This window comes from Candoia aspera, chromosome 16 (genome assembly GCF_035149785.1).
Source record: "Candoia aspera isolate rCanAsp1 chromosome 16, rCanAsp1.hap2, whole genome shotgun sequence".
Taxonomy (NCBI): domain Eukaryota; kingdom Metazoa; phylum Chordata; class Lepidosauria; order Squamata; family Boidae; genus Candoia; species Candoia aspera.
In genome coordinates this window covers 5,284,709-5,301,920 of record NC_086168.1, presented here as the reverse complement: position 1 = coordinate 5,301,920, position 17,212 = coordinate 5,284,709, and the positions used below count along the sequence as shown (strand labels likewise).

Sequence of the window (17,212 nt, the reverse complement as noted above, 5' to 3'; positions counted from 1 at the left end):
AGAATGCAAATAAGGGAGCATGCTGAAACACTGGAAATGCCGAAATGCCTGAAGAATAGCTGGTTTTTCTCTGTTGAAGAGCTTTAATACTTCAGAGGTCCAAGTGCCTTTGGTTAAGAACATAAATGCATAACAGAAAGGGATGGATGGAGGGCTTTGGTAGAGGCCCCCGCCCACCCAAAAATCCAGAAGAATTCCATGAGGGAATTCTCCATCTGGTTGGGAGTACCTCAAGGCATCTGGTTGGCCACTGGGAATGTAATGGTATGTGGGAATGACCTTGGGAGACATGGGAAGAGTCACAGTCAGGGAAACAGTTGGACAGCATGCAGCTGAACCCACAGAAGGAATGGGGACCTGGCAAATGTCTCAGAAGGGACCCTCCCTTGTTTCTTGAACTGCAAAGGCGATGGGGGAGAGATGTACTTTTTTTAAAAAAACAACCCTCTTTTTAAAAGCCTTCTGGTGGTTTTATGTCTTGCAGATGCTTAAGGCACCCAGGTCCACCCCTTTACACTCCTGGGGCCCCCTCCCCAAATGGCCCCATTTTTGGAATGCAGCCCTCAAAATCTGGTGCAGCTCTTGAGCCAACAGAAGCGGCACCAGGTTGCAAATAAGATTCCCACCATGTTCTTCTTCTCTGGGAGCAGTGAGCCTCTGTCCTAGCAGCCGGTTGGGACAGAGATCTGCACCAGCCCAGATTTCATTCGAGCACACCCTGCTACTCCGTTAACCACACCAAGAATTTGCAACACTTACCGTAGTACAAAAGGGCTTCTGGGTGTTTCCCCCCAACTTCTCTCCCCAGAGCGATGACAGGTTGTGAACCTTCCTTCAGTTTCAAGATTCTTAAGTTGCTGTTTAGCCAACTGGCCACACCAAGAAGCAGGATTTTTCCTTCTATCTGACATCCAGCAGGTGTCATGAAACATGATGTAGCTCGATTTACAGCCCTTTGGGAAGTCTGTCTTCAAAGAAATCTGTCATCAGATTAGGCATGAGCTCTGTGGGCTACAAAGATGTTACAGGAACCAGAAATGTGCGTGTAGGCATGTATGCATTCATACAACATCCTCGGTCCAGTGACTGGATTGATCCCTTGTCTGGATTTGTAGAAAATGTTGGTCCATCACCTAGTTTAACCCAACAGTGTCATGTTCACTGATCCAATGTAGTTTATACATCGTAACGTTTCACATGCCATGGCGCTGATGCGTGTTTCTGTTTGGGAAGGAGCTGCTGTGAGACCTTGTACCAAGCTCTGTATGTGAAATCAGTACAATGGAATGTGTTTGGGTTATGTTCTCTGTTCAAGGCCTTTTCCCGCAGACCATCAGAAGCCGTTAGGAGCGCCTGGGATTGTGAGCTTGGGAAGGTTCTACGGGGGGAGGGATCTCATTTGCACCGAGGGTTTTTAGTTTGAATTTGGCGCGCTTTTATCATTCTCAGCTTTCTCTGTGATCCTGCATACTATTCTTTAATAAATCAGATATCTTTGAATTCCTGTTCATGAGTCTGATAGTGTTTTAGAATAGGCAACCATTACGAACAGCTAAGCCAGAGAAAACCTAACTAAGTGTAGCCAAGCTTAGCATGTTGTGAGAATGTGAGGCCTTTAGTCAACATGGGCTGAGAAGGGTTGCACACCCAGGGCTAAGTCGCTACTGATCCTGGCAAGTGTGGCAACCACGTGGTTATGTGTAGCATCGTTAAGACCTCCATCCAGTCCTTGTCCCAAGGTGGCATCAGAAACCATGAAGAGAAAATATAATCAGCCAGAGTGAAGGGGTTGAAAGTTTGACCTCTGTGATGGGCCTTTTAGAAAATGCATACAATGGGGAGGAAGAAAACCCACTATCTTCACCCACTGAGGACCTTTTCATGACTTTCCTTCCCATCAGCTGGAGGAGATGTCTCAGTCCCTTTTGTCATGCTTGGTATCCCAACGGATCTCATTTTGAAGAGCTAGTCATTCAAAGGGGAGGGGGGGACACCATCAGCACAGCCAAGCCAATTCCATCTGAAAGGTCCGCACTGAATCATCCATTGGTTTTTTGTTTTTTGTTTTTTTCATAGAGAAATGATGGCTGCTGCTTCGCCCTTCAGTGTTCCTTTCTTTTTATGTATGATGATGCTAATTTAGAGGCTAAGTCACAGAGACTTAGCCATAAACTGCCACTTCCTTGCTAACCTGACACAGAGATGGGAGAAGCTTCAGTGCATTTGTGGAATTTTCAGAACCTGTGCAAGAAATAAATGCGGGGTGGTGGTGGTTTGCCAGAGATGGTGATCTTCTGAGGGTCTTCTCTAAATGCATCCTCTAGTCTGAGCCATGTCCCCCCCACCCCTTCCTGGTTATTCATTTATTTTAGGGGCAAAGAGTGTGCTGGTAACATGAGGATCTCAGGAAAACATGAGCCGATTGTGCAGTTTACAGCCAGATTCTTCCCTTTGCTAAACTGGAAGGACTATGTTGTAAAAAGATGGATCCTTCCTACCCTAAGGAAGGGGAGAGAAGATTTTTTTGACAGGAATATGACAAAAGGTGTTTCCAAACTAGATCCACAGTTCTGAAACTGTTAGAGCTATGTATGCCTTGAACAAACTAATATAGAGAGAATATTATCCTAGTTCACCAATCTTTTGGAAGGAGTAAGTAAGGAGCATTTAGGAATGATAAGAAATAATAATAAATTTACAATTGTCCGTATGTTGCCTGCTCACATGATTATGCAGCTGTCAGTGGTATATTAAAAACTCCATAAAATCCAAATAGTAAAGTCTTTAAAACCCCCAAAACTTTAAAAATCTGGTGCTGTCATCCCCCACAGCCCAATAAGAATATTGTCTTCAGGATATTTAACATCCTGAAGACAAATTCCCTTCTAGATTTTGGTGCGATGGCTCTTGGCAAGTTTTCTGTTTCACGGACAATGTCTCCTTGCCTTGCCTTGCTATTTCTTAACCAGCTGGCTACGTTTGGTCCAAAAGTCCTGCGGAGGGCTTTTCCATTCTTCCAACTCCTGAAGTTTCTCTGCTTGCAAGCCAAAAACATTTGCAAGTGCAAACATTTCGTTTCCATCTGTTTCAAAAGAAGGAAGGCAGTATCTAGAAACAGCCAAGAAAAGGACAGGGCAAACCAAAATTGCCAATGGTGTTAGGAAAATAAAGAAAAATTGTCCTCCCTTCCTCCTCACCCCACCCAAAATGGTCAACAGTGTTTAAAAAAAAAATCAGCCCATCCTTCTGGGCATTCTCAGCATTCCTTGCATAGAATGGTCAGATTTGTTGAATGGAGTGTCAAAATGAGCTCTCGTTTGTTCCCAGTGATTTCTTTTTCAGAGGCAAAGCTAATTGGCTGTGGGGCTTTGATTTTCAAAGCCATTATCATGTCAGATGATGTCCTGGTTTCATTCTGTTTGTTACACAAACACTCAATGGCTTCAGGAGGGAATGGTACCCAAGAAGCAGAAGATAAGCAAGAGGGTCATCAAGAAAAAGCAAATATTTGCATTTTTTTCCTCCCTGGAGGAAAAGGAAGGAAGGAAGGAAGGAAGGAGGGGGAAATGGAAGGGAAGGAATTTCGTAGTAGTAAAAAAAAAAGGAAAAGGATGAAATTTGGAGCCCTTCTACTAAGGAACACTGAATTCCAGAAGATGTAAGAAAACAGCAAAAAACGGCTGGGGGGCAGATACTTTCCTCGGGAGCGCTTATATTTTTAGTTCTACCCTTTTGAGAACAGGATCAAAGAGGCAGAGAAGAGGTTCTCAGCATTCATGAGAAGGGTCTCTTCCCTTGAAATGGGCAGGCCCATTCCGAAATACCCTCTTCTTCTTGCCCTTACAAAATTATATCTGCTTTCTGTTGAGATTTGTCTTCGTTGATTAGCCTTGGAGATGGTCAGGAGTGGCATTTAATGGGTGCAGCAATCTGCCAACAGGGAGTGTGTGTGTGGGCACGCACACTTTCTGGATTGCCCATTCTTGGCAACCCACCTATCTGCGTGTTCTCTTGGTAGAAGCTGGTGGCCTTGAACTTCAACTCGAATTCCCCATGCTAAACCGTAATAGGACCTCTTTGGGTTTGGCGTTAGCGTGTTGACTCAGCCCAGCTTTGATCAACAGATCCTGGTTCATCCCCCAGTGGCTTAACGCAGGCTCTGAGTCCAGCCCTGACTGTTTGGCGCTCTGAACCATGATGCTTGATTGTGTTCTGTTCTGGCTGCATAGAATGTAGAAAATTTTAGTGGACTGCAATTTGTCTGAGCGTACGCTGTGCGGGGAAGTGGCAGCAAAACCCAATTGTGGGGAAGATGGCTGTGCGCCATGTTTACTAATCCCAAAATTTTGAACTCAATGTCATCCAGTTGGGTACCCCATTCTTTCTGTCTGGTGGATCCAACCTCCAACCTTCTGGTCCTTCAAGGGGAAACTCCTTAGCGACATGGAAGTTTGGCCAGGCTCTGACATATTACAGCAGAGACATGGATGCGAACAACCGAAGTATTTGGGAACAATGAAATATGCATGGCTATCAGTCACAGCCCTATAAAGTTGAGCAATTAGGTGCGTAATGTGAGAAAGCCGAAGTGGGCCGGCGGGATGGGGTTCCCTATTAGTTAAATGCTTTTTGTATTTGTGCTTCCCATCAAATCAACTAACACTTCCTTTAATTGGCTCATGAATTATACAGCTCGGCCACATTATAATTTAATCACCAGTAAACATTCCTGGGGCCCCCGCTGCAAAATGTAACGGCGCTCATTAATTCGTTAATTTCAGCAGATGGAAGGGGCGCGCCAGTGAACGGTTGGCAAGACAGAATTGCCCCTAGCAATGGAAAAAGGAGAAAGTGGTGGGGAGGGACATTTAGGCTTTTTTTTTAAAAAAGGGCTGTCAGAAACTCAATCTGCGAGCTGTCAACTGCTTGGACCCTTTCTTCCCACCCACCCACCCACCCATTTTTCTTTTTCGTTCCTTCCCTTCACCCCACCCACTGTGGAAAGTGACTGACGTATTCATACGCAGCCTTGTCAACCCATCTTTAAACATCAAGCTGGCGGGTAAACCGAACCCAATGTAAATTATTTCTTGTCTTACTGGGGGTGGGGGGGCTCCCCTTTCTCTGTCCCCATGAATATTTCATGCTAGGTTGCATAAATATTAATTCTAATAGCTGTGCACAGTGGTTATTATTTCTGTCTTATGACAAATATTCATAAAATATTCAGTATCCTTTTTTGGAACATTTACACACTTGATTGTGGAATTTCTTTCCTAGCTTCCAGGGGACACGCTGAACATATTGGGGTTCTCTTGATGGACTGTTTCGTGCCGCCCCTCCACCAGCCCGCACGAGTCTCTGTTTCCCTCCATCCTCTTAATTAATACTCTGAAATATAAATATTTAATCAGATTTATTTTGCGTTTCCCCAGAAGCGAACCCTATTAAACTGGAAAGGTTCAATTTGACAGTATTTAAATAGTGGGAATTTATTCTCTATTAAGAAACTGGTTACTTCTGACATGCATGTAAAATGACATATCATTGATTCTTTTTTCCCCTCCCTGGATTTTGGTGTGTCTTTTTTTCCTCTAAAAAATGTATTATTCAAGGACATAGATCTTGCCCTTATGAAAGTTTCTGTACCCGATTGTTAGGGGTGCAGCACAGGACTGCTTTTGTTTCAGAATGACAGATAGGATTACATTCCATTTTTTCTTGCAGTTCCTCTGCCTTCCTAGAGAAGGTTCAAGGAAATAAAACCTGTACAGTGTCCAGTTTATTTGAGCCATCTAATAGGCCACTTTTACCCAGGCTGACTGGGTGGAAGTGGCAAAATGTGTCTGAAGCAGTTCTTTAGCTGAAAATATATTCTGGAGTAGTTGACAACAATTAAGAACAAGACAGTTCCAGCAAAAGGGAAAGTCTCAGGGTAGAGAGGAACAATTTATCTTGGGCAGGCCCTGGCTAAGTTTACGCAGATCAAGATTTGGATGGGTCCATATATACAACATGCTGAGGTTGACAATGCTAGCCATGATTAGCTTTTGGCTTGGCATTCTAGGTTTGGTGGCTTTAGGCTTCTGTATCAGAAAAATGGGTAAATTCAACCACAGTTCAGCAAGTTGGGTAAAACAGCTACAATGTACTCATGGAAGTTCTTCCAGATTTGGAGGTAAAGCTGCCTGTCAACAGTTCCTCCATCTCTGGCTGATATATGATATATGATATATGATATATGATATATGATATATGATATATGATATATGATATATGATATATGATATATGATATATGATATATGATATATGATATATAAGGGCCCAACCTGGATGCTTGTTTTGGTTTCTCTTTCTGGAAAGTGGATTTGAGCCCGGGAACATCTTGTTTCAGCTTATGAAACAATCCCCAAACGATCAAAGAAGGTCAACAAAACATACAGTCAGTAAATCTACGGTCTAATACAATTGTATTGTATCGAAGTCCAGAACTGACATTATAAGTCAAGTCCTTATGGGGCAGGATGGTCTTAACACCCTTACAAAAGGCTAGCAAGTTGAGGAGCTCATAAACCACCAGGGAGAACCAGCTCCAGCCCACCATCCTTTCCACCTTCCGAGGAATGGGAAGCCTTGGGATAAAAGTCAGAAGAAATCGTCCTAAAGGTACACAGGAGCCAAGCCATGTAGGGTCACATCAGCCCTGATGTCGAATTGGACCCAGAAACCGATTGACAATCAGTGCAAAGACCAAATATTTTGCATACAGGAATTCTTCCTTTAGAGGAAAACCAAAACAGTCCACAAACATGGCTTATAAATAGCAAAGGTGATCAAGAGTTGGTTGTTCTCTTACTTCTTCATGTGCAAGGGGAGTTTTCCCCCCAAGACATGACACAGGGACTAGCTTCACCCAACATGCTACTCTCTGCTGAAATGCAGCTGGATAGTTTGTGATTCTGGAAACCCAGCCATCCACTTAGCTCCAGGCCACCGCATTAAGCCAGGATAGAGTTTATTTATTGGAGTATCACATATTGTGTGAATGTTAGGTGAGCCCAGCCCCGCTGTGACCTGGAGCAGGATGTGCCTTAAGCTCATCCTCCTACCCTTCCCGATCTGCCACCTGGGACAAGAAGTTTGTTGAGCTTCATGGTGGAGCCATCCATTTCCCCTTTCTGCTGGAAAAGCAAAGCAAAGGGAAGCTTTGGGCACACCCACACAAAGAGAGACAGGTGTATCTCCCGTCCTTTGCAGCAACGCCACCCATTTTCAATATGGCTGGGTAGGCCTTCTGTGGCCCCCAAGGATCCCAACATCCCATTTTCCGTCGTCACGGCCTGGCCATTGGGAACAGCGCGATGCCTTGGGCTAGCCCATCAAAGCAAGAGGGCTCCATCAAGTTCTGCTTCTTGGTCTCTCCAGCCACGTGGGGTTGAGCCTCTCCAAGGCTGCGCCTGTGATGAAACTTGCAGTGGAAGGAAGGGGGGTTTTGGGGAGGAGGGGACTAAACAGCCTCCGAAACAGCTCCAGCTGTGGCTTCCTTCTTCCGTGCCCCTGAAGTGCCATCAGAACAACCTCCCAGGTGAGTTTGCCAATGATGGAATAACAAACGAGTGTGAGGAGAGCGAGCCGTGAATAAAAATGAGAGAGGGCAGTGTGACGCCCGTCTCCGAAGCTGGTGGAGCTAGCTCGCCAAGTTGAAAAAAGGAGGAGAGAGACGGGGTCACAAGCAATGCCTGGAAAGGTATTCTCAGCAGAGGCCTTTCAAGGCCCTTAAAATATTTGCTCTGCGTGAATCTGGAATAAGGGGGGAGAGCTTCCCCCTTGGCTTGTGTTGGTGATGTTCCTACTGGGGATAAGCTTCCAAGTTTTCTCGGATCAAGCAAGGGTGGTGGTGGTGGAAGATTTGAAAAATCCCAATCCTTCTTCATTTGGGGACCACCAGGTCTCTTTCCTTCCTGTTTAGGCTCATCCACTCTTCCTGCCTGTGTCCTCTGTGGCCTTGCGCTTTGGGTGTTGGTGACTAGCCTTGCAACACTTCCCACCTTTCCCATCACGTCGTGCTGAAGTTAGACTCCATTTTAGAAAGAACACCAATCTTCCAGGATGTAGCTGTTGTGGTACTTCGGCCCCTGCTAAATATATTGGCTGAGGTCAAAAACGCCGTTAACCTGACGACGGAGTTGAAGCTTTCGCTGTGTTGACACAATACCGTGCACCGTAAAGGTCTAAAGGAGAGAGTGCACGAAGCTACAAAAAAACTAACCAAATTAAAACCAGGATGTGGTGTTGCTAGGTTTTTGGCTAACCTGGCTGAGCTTGGGGGAAACCTCATTGTCCTGGTTGCTACCAAGGTGCAGATTTTATTTTCTCTTTAGATCAAGCCACTTCCCAGAAAAAACAGATTGGTCACCCCACTTTTGGACAGGTTGGCGCCACCTTAACCAGACCCACCATCACTCTTTCCTCCCAGTTTTTGAAATCTTGTGAGCTTTCCTTCTCTTTGACACTTCCCTTCACTGGGCCAGGGGGCTTAAAAACATCCCAAAGGCTTATATTTAGGGCAAAAATAAGGGGGGAGTTAAGCAGCATAATTCTGGGGGCTAAAAGAAGCTGCCCACTGTCTTGGGATACCAACCAAGTGCTGGTATTCCAAGGAGAAAGACTAGAACCCAACTCTCTCTCTTGAATCTTCTTCTCAGACCCATGGATGTTCTGCAGGAAGTATCACTTGGCCGTCAAGGAGTTAAGACCAGGAGATCTGTTCCAACCAGATGTGCCTCTGAAGAAAGCTTAAGCCCAGCCGAGAGAAGCTACAGAATGATCAATTTACACATTAGATTTTACACCAGGGTTGGCCTCTCTTGCAAAGAACGTGGAGCAGAAGAGTTACGAGTGGGAAACAGGTCCATGGAAACCAAAGTTTTGTTTTGTGTTTTTAAGCAAAGGGAGCATCCGACGAATGGCTTTTCTATTGCATTGCCATTCGTTGTAAAATATGCATTGTCATCTTCTTGTAAAAAAAGAAAAGAAGCAGTGAGTGGAAAGTGGCTTTTAACATTCCTGGAATCAGGGCTGCTCACTGCTTGTTCCACCTCTTTCCAGTTTCCAGAACTCTGAGGCTGCTTCGAGCTATCATATCAATTTGCTGCCTCTTCCCATAATGCCCCCCATGAGTACCAGGTTAGGGAATGTGGCAAGGCATTTTGGGAAATGCAGTTATTGCCACTGCCAGGTACGTCAACTAGGGTGTCTTGGGGCATTAGAGGCTGCTATGACAAATCTTCCTTTAATCCCCAGAGCTGACCCTCATTCACTAAGTATCAGAAGCTTTGGGGTCTTTGAACCCCCTTTCTAAGCCCAGGAATCCACAATAATATATCCACATCCCCAAGAGAGGGTGATCTAGCTTCAACGAACGGATCTAGGGAAAGACTCTCTCTCTGTGTATATATGTGTATAAGAGCAATGACCAATCTCAATAAAATAGTTAAGAGCAGAGACATCACACTGACAACAAAGGTCCGCATGGTTAAAGCAATGGTGTTCCCCGTAGTAACATATGGCTGTGAGAGCTGGACCATAAGGAAGGCTGAGAGAAGGAAGATCGATGCTTTTGAACTGTGGTGTTGGAGGAAAATTCTGAGAGTGCCTTGGACTGCAAGAAGATCAAACCAGTCCGTACTCCAGGAAATAAAGCCAGACTTAAAGGCAAAACTGAAATACTTTGGCCACATAATGAGAAGACAGGACACCCTGGAGAAGATGCTGATGCTAGGGAGAGTGGAAGGCAAAAGGAAGAGGGGCCGACCAAGGGCAAGGTGGATGGATGATATTCTAGAAGTGACGGACTCGTCCCTGGGGGAGCTGGGGGTGTTGACGACCAACAGGAAGCTCTGGCGTGGGCTGGTCCACGAAGTCACGAAGAGTCGGAAGCGACTGAACGAATAAACAACAACATCAAGATGTTAGGTCCATACGCAGAGTATCTCCACAACATATCAGCTGCCTCCTAATATGATCTCCCTACAATCTTGGCTCTATTGTTAGCTGCTAGTTCAAATCCCTTTGCCAGTGATTTGCTTTTGCTTGGAACTCCTGTCTGGTTCTGTTTGGCTGGATTCACACAACACACTTAACCAGCTCAGTTAACCCAGCCATTGCATTTGATTAACATGCTATGCTTGCTTATTTTTAACTCAGGGTTTCTTTCTTCTTTGGGGGTTCATGAGAACCCAGCCTGTATGTTTGTGATTCAGGGTAGCTCTCTAGAAAACCTGTTATTCCCAAAACTTTTAGAACAAAGTTCTCTTCTGGAGCATGGTGATGACCTGACCTTTCCAGGAATGATCTGATGGTTTTCTGGATGTCAGTCCTTCAAAGTGGAATCACTTTGTCATGTTCATTAAGTGAACTGAATGACTGCAAGTTCAAAAAATATATTTATTCAAAAATGAGGATACACATCTTGTGTGAATGCCAACTACACTCCCTTTACTTGAAAATCCTCCTCCTGAGACCCCTTTTTGACAAGTTTTGCTAGATGGGCAATAGTTTCTGGAAGAGACTTGGACTTCTGCTTCAAATCATGTTCTCCAGTTTGCTCTTAGTTCCCAAATGGGAAGAAGACCCTTGGTGTTTTTCCAGCCGGCAGGTGAAGTGAACTAATCTGCCCTGTATGAAATGAATCCTCTTTAGTATAACCCCATTTTTCTTTTCTTTTTTTAAACAACAGTTTACAGCAATGCCTCCTAAACCTTTTCCCTTGTTACCCAAAACCGCTTATTGGAAAGTCCTTTTTACCCAACGTAGGTAAAACACTTTAAGTCAGCTTGATGGGTTCATGTGTCTTTCCCCAAAGACAAACCACTTTTACCCAAATTTGGGTAATTTAGCCAGCTTTGGGAAACACTAGTTTACAAACTTGACTCCAGGATTCTCTTCCTGATCGATCACTGCCAGTTCAGATCCCATTAACGTAGAGGTGACCTTCTTTTGTGTAGCTGGAACTTCATTTTTGAGACCCCTTCACCCAAGTTGGAGAGATCACACTAAGTCACAATATGGGTTGATTGTTTTGGTTTACCATGCTATGTGAACAGGGCTGCTCTTAAACCAAGTTTACAACTGAGCATGCTGTGCAAATAAAGCCACAAATGGACAAATGTTCACCAGTGGGGCCTACAAGGCGCTATCCAAGGTCCTGTTTCCAAATTCCTGTTTTCTTCACCTTCATTTTGTTAGATAGCTGTGCCTAACTTAGTTCCCTTGACTGGATTTTCATGGTTTTGATCCTACACCATTCTCTCTTGCAAATTGCTGGGACCATGTGCATCTGGATCTGCCACCATTTTGGTGTAGAGATTAAGAGGCCTTGAGATGTAATCCCCAGCTCAGATTTATTGTTTTTTACATTGTGACTATATGTTTGTGTCCCTTGTTCCCAACATTAAGCCATCTGAAACTGTCACCTCTTTATTTCTGGACAATTCCAGATCTTATAATGGGGTGCGTTCAGCCATGAGATTACTAGTTTAGTTTTATGGGCATCTACAATGCTTAGGCTTTGGATAATTTAAATATCTATCATTGCTGCTTCTTCTTCTTGTTATTTCCTGTATGTAGCAGACACCCAGAGTCTGCTAAAACTGGGATCGGTTATGCGTATAAAACAATAAATTAGGTGCAGGTAAAACTGAAGAGCTGCATACTTAAAAAGTTGACGTTCTCCTTGATCCATGCTCTCAACTGAAGTCACGTTGGGTTGGGTGATGGGCCTTGGGAGCCTACAAGGATCAGAGGCAGTCGGTTGAGATCGGATTTCATTCTGGTTGCAGCCTGGTGACTGAGCTTTTTTTCCTTCCTAGCGTTTTCCCGTGAGTGCAGGGTCTGCTTTTTGGATCAATCAAACGTTGATCCGTTGGTTGCGGCAGGAACTGGCCAACCGGCTTGTCACCTGAGCCTGATGTCGTGGTTGACTATTCTTTGTTATTTACCTAGTTTTTAAAAAAACCAATTAGCTCATACATGTTGTTGACCACCAACATGTTCCTGCTCTTCCTTGCTCCCTCTGTCTCTCTTTCTCTTCCCCAGTGATTGCCCCATTTTTTTTTCATTTTGGCTTTCCAGGACAATGTGTCATGAGTAAGGACACAATGTCTTCTTCTGCAACCAGAGTACCCTGCTGGCGTGTTTAAAATTCTGATTCTCGTTCCTCTCTACCGTCTTCTCCTCTAAAGAACGGTGAGGAACATCTTTAAAATAAACCAAAGCTATTCCCCCAAGAGGCCCAGTTCATCACCAAATTTGCAACCCCCTTCACAAACATGATCTGCCTTGGAAACAGAAAGGAGGGTGACCTGTTGTTTTTCCCTTGGCGTGCTTTCATCTGGTGGTGGGTGGTGCCGGGAGAGAAGACAATCTGGTCCTTGTCATTTCAGACAGAGTATGGAATACCCCTTTGCTGTTGTGCGACATCTCTCCACCTGCTTGCCTTGAATGCTGACACCACACTGGATAATAAGACAGACACCAAAATATAAACATACTGGAAGAAAAAAAGGAGGTTTCTGACAAGACGCGTCCAAGATGCGTTTTGTTGGTGGCTTTGCAAAGCGGAGAGCGTGTTTTCAAGCTCTTCCCTCACTGTTTTCTGCTACATTTCCCCCCTCCCCTTTTCTCACATTCCCGACAAGCCTGCTTGATATGCCTTTTCCACTTTTTGTGTTTTGTTTTGTTTATTTGGAGATATAATGGGGAAAGAGTATCAATTATCAGGGCTGTATAAGCAGGCATCTCCCCCCTTTCCTTCCCTTTCTCTGCCTCTGCTAGAATATCCATCTCCAGACACATCGTCACAAGTTATTCATTCTGACAATCGTGTTTCCTTATAGTTGTTGGGCAACAGAAACAAAGCAGAAACAAAATGTTTGGAGTGTAAGGGATAAAAGACAGTTGGAGAGTGTATATTCTCCTCCTGTCTTTAGAAATCATTGGATTCCTCAGCGTTTTCATGCCAGGCTGTTACTGTTTCGTTTTGGTTTTTTTTAAAAAAAAAACAAAAACCAACACCTGCAATGGGAATGGAAGTCATTATCTGTAAACATTTGAAGAGCAAACAGGATGATTTTCGTAACTTTAAGTTCTACAAAGGCGCATCGTCGTCTCTTATATGCTTGGCACAGTAAAAAAAAACCTCCCTCTTTCATCTGGCTGGATCCTCTCCAGCAGATGTAAAATGTTTCCTTTGGTGAATGTCTATTGCTTATGCTAACCAGTCTGAGAGGCATAGCGCCAGAGTAAAAAATAAAAACCACAGAATAAAAGCGAAGCAGAGAAAATGGAGTGGGAAGACAGCTCACATTCCGAGATAGCTCCCCCCTGTCTCCTCCCCCTCCCGCTCCAAATATAAATTGATTCCCATGAATTGGGCACGAGTTCAAAAACAATCAGAGCACTGTCTGCATTCTTACAACAAGCACGACCTGTTGGCCAGATAAACCCACATGGCTGGATTCACACGATCCAACCCATAAACTGTTTTGCACAAGACTTTAACCCTGTGGTTAGGATGTGACGTGAATATGACTGCTAGGACCTAGGTCTGGTTGAATATATTGTGTGAACTCTACCACCGTATAACAGATTTCTCTTTTGCAATATTAGATCTTGCCTTTCCTTAGCTCTCTGTTGATATCTGCATGCACCTTTCTCCTAACGTTGCTTGCAATACTTGGTCCCTACAACAGTACCACTCTTACCTCTTCTTCTCAAACCTGCCTCAAGAAAATCCTTTTTAACCAACTCTGTTGCTGTCTTAAAACTCCCCCGCTCCATTCAGACGCTCTTGAACAGGCAGAATGGAAGAAACTTGGTTAGAGTTGATCTTGCTGAGTGTTTTTTTAATGACTTGACTCATTCATATGCTTAGTTTAGGGTTCCATGTGTATAGACTCGGACAATGGGTTTATTCAGTCATTGGGTTAAACCAGCGTTTCTCAACCTTGGCAACTTTACGATAGGCGGACTTCAACTCCCAGAATCGGTTTACAGACGGGGCTCCAGGATTCTGTTTCTGATTGATCACTGCCAAAAAAAAAAAAGTCTACCTATCTTAAAGCTGCCAAGGTTGAGAAGTACTGGGTTAAACATTTCATGCCAACCCAGCCACGGGGACGTTAAAGTGATGGCTAGAGTAATCAAACTGACAATAAAATCCAGAGCCAGCCCTAGAGAGATCTCACTGATGCACCATGTCTCTGAGTGCCGAAAATGAAGAGGTCCAGACCACAGAAGATGGAGAGATGCTGAAACTGCTGGAGAGATGCTCCTAGTAGGTCTGTATGAAGCAGTAGTTTTTGATGGTCTTCCACCAGAGTAGAGCAGGGCGGAATGAATGAAAAGCTGAGCTGGGCCTGGTCTAAACCTGCTTTCAACAACATTTATGTAGCAAAATGACTCTGAAGAACTGGGTTGTCCTTGGAAGCAACCTCGGCTTGCTCCAGAGTTGATGACTGAAACTGTTCTGCATCTCCATCACAGGGTTTTTTTCCTGACCGTCTCAGCTGAAATTATTCTGGAGCGCCTTTCCTACCACATGTTGGATCCGATCAGCGGTGAAAGGTTAGTGGTATTGCTTGATATTGCTAGTGTGTGAGGGTGTGCATGGAAGAACGACAATTTGTAAGATGGGGAGCGGCAACATTTGGGTGGAAAGCAGGAGGAAACACCAACAGGGTCAGCATCATTGGAGCCCACAGGCTGGAAACAGTCACCCCTTCTTTTATCCTTGCTGTATTCATGCACGGAGCTTCCTCTGAACTGTAACAGTTATTAGCTGATGATAAGCCATTCTTCTGGCATAAATGGCTGGCCAATTCCTTTTTAAAGCCACTGAAGGTAACACCATCATTCCTTGAGGCTGCAAATTCCAGGAGTCAAGTCGCACAACTTTTTGGATCAGTTTTTCTCAACCTTAGCAACTTTAAGATGTGTGGACGTCAACTCCCAGAATTCTCCAGCCAGCTAGCTGGCTGGGGAATTCTGGGAGTTGACGTCTACACATCTTAAAGTTGCTAAGGTTGAGAAACACTGTTTTAGACTAACCTTTCTCAACCTGGTATCTTCCAGGCCTATGGGGACACCAGGAATTCCCAGGCAGGGTGACCAGTTGGTTGGGGATTGATAGAAGTTGTGGTCTGCGCTCATCTGGTAGGTTCTAACTGGGAGGAGATCGCCAACTCCAAATAAATGTCAGGATTAGGGGAAAAGGTTTCTTCAGTGCTTGGTCATCACCCACATTACTGGTTTTTCCAGACCTCAACAAAAGAACACTGTAGTCTTGATGACAGGAGCCTCTCTTGTGTTTCCTTCAGCATTTCAGACAGGCTCTAGAGTTATCTAACTGCTCCCTCTAAGCAGAAGGTAACCAGAAAGAGTAGGTCAATATTGGTTGATCCAGGTGGAAAAAGTTCTCAGCGCCAGAATATATTAGTGGATCTGTTTTGAGCAGCCATCCTTGGAGAGAGTGAAGGGAATCAATCAATCAATCAATCAATCAATCAATCAATCAGTCCCCTGGTTCTGGAAGACAGCCCTCTTTCCAGTGAAAAGACATGACATCATGGAGTCCTTGGTGCTCTCTGAGCTTGGTTGTTCGCTTGCAGACGTTTCATTACCCAACTCCCCATCATCAGTGCAAGTGAGCATGGGGTCTGCTGCATGTTCATATGTAGTAGCTCGCCTGGCCAGTTTTGGTGGGAGCGTGGTTTCCTCCTTGGTGATTCCTTGCTTAGAACATCGTTTTCTGCCTGACGTCTTCCTAAAAACCCATTGGAGATGTAGAAAGACCCTTGGAACGGAATGTTCCATCTTCCCCTTGGTGAGAAGATTGCAGCTTTCCTGATGCTCAGGCTGGGAGCACCCCTGTTATTTAGCTAAACTGTCCATAACATAAAACAAGAGCTTGCAGAAGACCCTTTCAATGGCCTTGGGGGAAAAAATGTAGAATCTTTAAAAGAGTATAATAGTTAAGAATGGTAGAGCAGAGGTCTGCCTAAGGAAGTGGTTTTGGGGTTGTGTATGAAATGATTTGTTTAAAGCTTATGCATGACACGGGCTCTGCTGGGCACTCGTGTCACATCTTCCTCCTTCCTGAGTTTTCTGCTGTCGGCACTTCTTCTCCAGGTATCACTCCCTGTATAAGCCTGCCATTACCAGGGAGGTCAACGACCGTCTCCTGATTAATCCAAAAGATATGGAGGAAACCATCAAGAGCAAAGTGGAAATGTATTTCCGGCTTTCCAAAGGCCTGGAAGAATCCTTCGAAGACGCGATTTTTATCAACGGCGATCAAGACCCCCAGACGGTCTTTGAGTACATAGAGAGTTATGTGATCAATACGCTCCCAGTCAAAGAGATCTGGAACCTGTAGTATCTCAGCCTCCCTAGTAAGGAAGCTGAAGCAAACTCTCCATCTAAGAACAGCTGAAAGAAAAAAAAATGAGTAACTTGAGCTTTCCTAAGTAGGGAAGTCAAGCAAAGCCATAAAAATAGCGGGAAGTTCTCAAAACTTTGCAAATAGAAAGTTGATTTTCTTTCCCTTCCTGTGTGAAAAGACCAGCTAGCTCCTTTTCACGAAACCCTCATGTGATCCTGCTTAAAAAATGATATTTGGAGGAGAGGTACACCTTTTGAAGGGCAGATGATGTGTCCCTTTCCCCAAATAATTTATGATCTGTTTATCCCTTTGTTCTTCCCAAGGGAAATTTTAAAAGTTAATATTTGGATTGTTATGTAGGCAGAAATTTGGATGAGCCCAAACTGTTTGGGTGGGAGGAAACTGTTAACTTCTACTTTGCCCTCCCCTGTGATTGCTGAAAATCTGATTCCCTTCCACCCGATTCCTTTGTTTGGTTTAAACTGTGCAGATAACACTATTAAAAGCTTTTTGAACTGTTCCAGCCTTTCAGCTAAATTCTTAGTGGCGCCTGCTAAATTGCACCAGGAAAAAAGGAAAGTCGATGGGATGAATTCCCATTCAAGGGTTTTCATAGCTTTGCCTCCTATCTCGTTGGAAATTTTCATTTGGGGATTGTTTTTTAGAGTTCTCTGAGGGATTGCATGCAGCCCTGGGAATTCAGGTGGTGCATTTTTAGCTCATTCCTAGAACCACAGTTCTGGCCAAAGGAACGTGGACTCAAGAATCA

General features: G+C 44.4%; 1 protein-coding gene across 1 annotated transcript in view; it reads left to right on the top strand.

Annotated features, from left to right (window-relative positions):
• The window catches only part of AK8 (adenylate kinase 8), a 65,296-nt gene extending 48,333 nt beyond the window's left edge, over positions 1-16,963 (top strand). Inside the window, exons 12-13 of the mRNA XM_063316190.1 lie at positions 14,547-14,627; positions 16,191-16,963. Of these exons, the coding sequence (XP_063172260.1) occupies positions 14,547-14,627; positions 16,191-16,437 (328 nt within the window). The 3' untranslated portion in view covers positions 16,438-16,963. The remainder of the gene's footprint in view (positions 1-14,546; positions 14,628-16,190) is intronic.
• Positions 16,964-17,212: the final 249 nt, after the last annotated feature.